This window comes from Limulus polyphemus, unplaced genomic scaffold, assembly GCF_000517525.1.
Source record: "Limulus polyphemus unplaced genomic scaffold, Limulus_polyphemus-2.1.2 Scaffold732, whole genome shotgun sequence".
Taxonomy (NCBI): domain Eukaryota; kingdom Metazoa; phylum Arthropoda; class Merostomata; order Xiphosura; family Limulidae; genus Limulus; species Limulus polyphemus.
Window position 1 is genome coordinate 1,301 of NW_013666342.1, and position 5,481 is coordinate 6,781.

At 35.8% G+C, this 5,481-nt stretch overlaps 1 protein-coding gene across 1 annotated transcript in view; it reads left to right on the plus strand.

Annotated features, from left to right (window-relative positions):
- Positions 1–265: 265 nt before the first annotated feature.
- Positions 266–5,481, plus strand: part of LOC106460233 (LIM/homeobox protein Lhx1-like) — a gene marked incomplete at its 5' end in the record, with an annotated part of 42,239 nt that continues 37,023 nt past the window's right edge. The window contains one exon of the mRNA XM_022386898.1: positions 266–750. Within this exon, the coding sequence (XP_022242606.1) occupies positions 266–750 (485 nt within the window). The remainder of the gene's footprint in view (positions 751–5,481) is intronic.

Sequence of the window (5,481 nt, forward strand, 5' to 3'; positions counted from 1 at the left end):
GCTACAGAAAGTGAAAAATCTCTAAACTATCACTCCTATTATTAACACACAGTCTGTCCTGCAGGTTGTTTTGGCCGCACGACACACTACAATGTGTCTTCATAGGAACTAAATTAATTAAGATATGTATGACTCTTGTGATGTATGGTTTAGAAATACAGTGAGAATTGATAGTATTCTTTTTTTTCAAAAGATATTATATTCATGTTTTTACTCCTTTTTGGTATTATGCTTTTTAATATTTTTTTACTGTCTTTCTTTCTAGTTCTGACCGTCGGATCTCCGCCAGACCATTCCGAAATAGAAGAAACAAACAACAGCCATGCCGATTCTGATCATGTCGTCGATCGCGAGATCAAACGAGATTCTTGCGTTGAGCGGAAACCGAATGGGCTACTGAACGGGTGTGCTCTCTCCTACAACACTGGAGCTCTGACCGACAATTCTTTAACCAACGAATTACCTGGGACCCACAGTTCTGTCCCTGGTTCAACCACATGCTCTACGAACAACAAAGACAGTAAAACAAGTGGGAGTGAGTGCAGTCCGAACAGCGCCATTAATTACAGCTCCCAGAACCAACAGAATGATGAGAATACACCAGGAGCCAAAAGACGTGGTCCTCGTACCACCATCAAAGCTAAGCAGTTAGAGACTTTAAAGGCTGCTTTTGCGGCGACTCCTAAACCCACACGCCACATCCGGGAACAACTGGCTCAGGAAACTGGCCTGAACATGCGTGTGATACAGGTAAAGAAAAAAATATATAATTCAAAAAGGACTTTGCTGTTTGCTTTGTCCCATTCCGTACTGGACAGCTCTAATTTACACAATTTTAGTCGTTATCTCTTCATATGTTGGTAAAAAAAAAGGTGCGCAGAGCAGTCAATTACAATGAGTCAATGTGTGTTTTCGAGGTTAAGTTTTACTTGCAATATAGACTTCTGTTTGTAGGGTTGAAGGGATACGTGAACGTGAGTGCCCGAGCAGATTTTAGCAAAATTATTTAAAATCTCTGAATGAAATGAAATGACATTTGGATATTAAATGGAGATAACATGTCGGTCGTAGGAGATGGTAAATTGAATATCGCATATTTTAAGATGCACATATTTTTTTTTCTACATAAAACGAGATAGAAATATATTTAACTGGTTCATGTAAGATATAAAAGTTCACGTCTTTAGGTCGAAAAAAAACGTTGTTTTCAAAATAAACGAGACTTTAAAAATTGTCAAAATTTTACATAAGCAGCTCACACACATTGTCTGTTGGCCAAAGATAAGAGCAAGTACATTCCTGGAGAGTTCTTACCTTGACCTTTGACCTACGTCCACGAAAGGCTATGACCTTGAAAAGCGATAGCAGCGACACTCGTCAATGTGTAGTTAAAATACTTTCATAAACTTTCTATTCTGAAAACCCCATTAGGCTAATTGAGATTAAATGGTTGAAAATGATTAGATCATACATAGTACACATTCATAGAAAGCGTATCTGATAATAGCTTAGTTCAGCGTTTCCCAAACTTTTGTCATCCGCGTCTCCCTTATTTATTTTTTTTTGTTGTTTTTTTTTGGCCGCGGCATAGCGGTCCATAGAATGGCTCTGAGTTTCTTGTTTTTTGTTTTTTTAAAGTACAATCTTTTAGCTCATAGCGCCATCTCTTGACCGATTTGAGATCTAACTACAGCCGCGGCTATTTAGGGTTCCCTCTTAGATGTTATGTACGGATACACATTAAAATGCTATATGTGTTGTAGTAATTACTTATTATTTTCATTTATACAAAATACATTAAAACGCTTAATTTTACATTATTGACTCTACCCTAATCGTTCGCCCCCTCAAGAGATCATTTGCACCCTCCTGGGGGTCCCATACTTTGGGAAACGCTGGCTTAGGTCATCTTCAATAATAGTAAACTATACATTACGTGTTCTATAGATGGCACACTTCTTAAAATTATCTTATACAATTTTGAATGCACGTGTTATATTACATGTAGCCTTGTCTACATAATTCACAATATCCACTCCTTATTCTTAGTAACTCACGGTAACACGTCACCTGTGCTCACAGTAAACTCTGTCTCACGTTTAACGATATAGCACCACACATTTGTTCTAACAACACGAATACACATTGGAAACAACAAGTATAAAACTAGAGGTGTTCAGAGTCGGACAGTCCGAACAAGTATAAAACTAGAGGTGTTCAGAGTCGGACAGTCCGAACAAGTATAAAACTAGAGACCTCTAGTTCTATACTTACTGGGACTGTCTGACTCTGAACACCTCTAGTTTTATACTTGTTGGGACTGTCTGACTCTGAACACCTCTAGTTTTATACTTGTTGGGACTGTCTGACTCTGAACACCTCTAGTTTTATACTTGTTGGGACTGTCCGACTCTGAACATGTTCAGAGTCGGACAGTCCCAGCAAGTATAAAACTAGAAGTGTTCAGAGTCGGACAGTCCCAGCAAGTATAAAACTAGAAGGTGTTCAGAGTCGGACAGTCTCTCTTCGTCCCGACCGTAGAGAAAAAAAGGTTAACACTAAAGGTAGAAGATAAATGGGAACAAAAATCAAAGATCTGGAGATGAGTAACAATCAATAATAGCAACGGGATGAGCAGCGAAGGTTGGAAGAAGAGGAAGTGTTATGGCAAATTTTGTAAAAGGACACAATTCGGGACTGAAGATAATTATTATGAGGGCATTATGTAAAAGTACAGTTCTGATTGGATATATATATATATATATATCATTATAAGGAGATTTTGTCCAAAGGTCAATTTATAATCTGCCATTGTTGATGATCTGTTTTATTACAGTAGTTTGAATGTTTGTGTTTTATTTTTCCCCAATAAAATAGGGAAACACATTCGCTATACTGTTGTATGTCTATTACACCGTGTTTACAAGGCAATTCTATAAATCGAGTCAGTTCAGGGTGGAAGAAGAAATTTTATTACGATGAAATTCTGTAAAACGAGACCGTTTAGGATGGTTTGTTTGTAATTAAGCACAAAGCTACACAATGGGCTATCTATGTCCTGCCCACTACGGGTATCGAAACCCGGTTTCTAGCATGGTAAGTCCGCAGCCATACCGCTGTGCCATTGGGGGTAGGGCAGTTCAGGATGGAAGAAGAAAAATAATTACGAACAAATTATATTTAAAGAACAAGTTGGAACTGGGACTGGCGTTGATGATGTTTCGTTTTATTACAATAGTTTACATGTCTCCGTTTTGTCTTATTTTACATAATAAAATAGGGAAACACACACACACATTCGCAATGTAGTTGTGTGTCTGTTCAGAGTTTCCTCGTGTTTACATTTGTATAAAACTACTATCTACAAGCCCGGTGTTAAACATATTGTGTGTTGATGAAGTAAATACACGAGGCTTGTCTGGTTCGTTTGTAACGTAGATATGTATCCACTCTATCGACACTCCACAGCTTGCTGATTCCCACGCTCGTGCGGCGGCGGTGCTTGCGGTAATTTGTGACCACACAACTCAAAAAGTGTGCATCGAAGTAGGGGTGGATGGTGGTGTAGAACCGCTCCTTAATTTACGCGCCGAATTATTGCCTTGTGTCCGAAGTGTAAATGAAAGTTAGTTTCCAGTTCTTAATAAAAGTGCTAGAAAAGTGGCACTGCGGGTCTCTAAACTTCTATAAAAAAATGTAGGTTCTCCTCGTGCCATTGAAGGACTCGTGTATCAAAGGACGAGTCCATAAAGTCCGTGTATAAATATCAAACTGTGTCGTTTTTCTACATAACAACTGGTCTTCTCTAAATTCTTAGACAACAAAATTTTTCCTTATCTGATGTTTTTTTTTGTTTTTGTTTTTTCAAGTTGATAAAGCAGGAGCTTCGTAGTTAGGATACAAATTGTTCTTCATCCGACGCTAATTCCCCTTTATATTTGTAATAATTCAAGAATCCCTCCTTACCAAATTGTTTTCAAACTTCCAAAAGAAATTGGTCACTGAGAAGCGCGTAGTATATATACACTAATACACTACATTTTAACATATTAAAAAATCGCATAGTACACTCCGTTTTAGCGCACTAGAAATCTAAAAGAAAACTTTCGACTACATGTAAACCCCCAGATTAAACTAGATTAAAACTAACAATACATAATGGATTAAAGCTGTGCAGTTAGATTAAAACTAACAATACATAGTGAATTAAAGCTGTGCAGTTAGATTAAAACTAACAATACATAGTGGATTAAATGTATAGTTAGATTAAAACTAACAATACATAGTGGATTAAAGCTGTGCAGTTAGATTGAAACTAACAATAGTAGTGGATTAAAGCTCTGCGGTTAGATTAATACTAACAATACATAGTGGATTAAAGCTGTGCTTTTAGATTAAAACTAACAATACGCAGTGGATTAAAGCTCTGCGGTTAGATTAATTTAACTATACAGCTTTAATCAACTATGTATTGTTAGTTTTAAACTAACAATACATAGTGGATTAAAGCTGTGCAGTTATATTAAAACTAACAATACATAGTGGATTAAAGCTGTGCAGTTAGATTAAAACTAACAATACATAGTGGATTAAAGCTGTGCAGTTAGATTAAAACTAACAATACGCAGTGGATTAAAGCTGTGCAGTTATATTAAAACTGACAATACATAGTGGATCAAAGCTGTATAGTTAGATTAAACTAACAATACATAGTGGATTAAAGCTGTGCAAGTTATATTAAAACTAACAATACATAGTGGATCAAAGCTGTATAGTTAGATTAAACTAACAATACATAGTGGATTAAAGCTGTATAGTTAGATTAAACTAACAATACATAGTGGATCAAAGCTGTGCAGTTATATTAAAACTGACAATACATAGTGGATCAAAGCTGTGCAGTTAGATTAAACTAACAATACATAGTGGATTAAAAATGTATAGTTAGATTAAAACTAACAATACGCAGTGGATTAAAGCTGTATAGTTAGATTAAAACTAACAATGCGTAGTGGATTAAAGCTGTATATTTAGTTTAAAACTAACAATACGCAGTGGATTAAAGCTGTATAGTTAGATTAAAACTAACAATGCGTAGTGGATTAAAGCTGTATATTTAGTTTAAAACCAACAAAACACAGTGGATTAAAGTTGCAAAGTTAGATTAAAACTAACGACACATATTGGATTAAAGGTGTACAGTTAGATTAAAATCAACAATACATAGTAGATTAACTGTTGCTAAGCGTGCTGATAATGAAAAGAATAACAAAAATTCAACAATTTTCTAAGCGTCATATTTCCACAACTGCACGTTAAGGTCAAAGTCAATCTATTGGAATAACTTGTAAAGCTCATTGATCATTAGCTACTAGTAAGCCGTTAAGTAACCTAATTGATACCAGAGAGCGTTAAAATCGACAATTTATATATTAAATATTCTATATAACTATGTAACACTGTTTGTTTGTTTTGAATTTC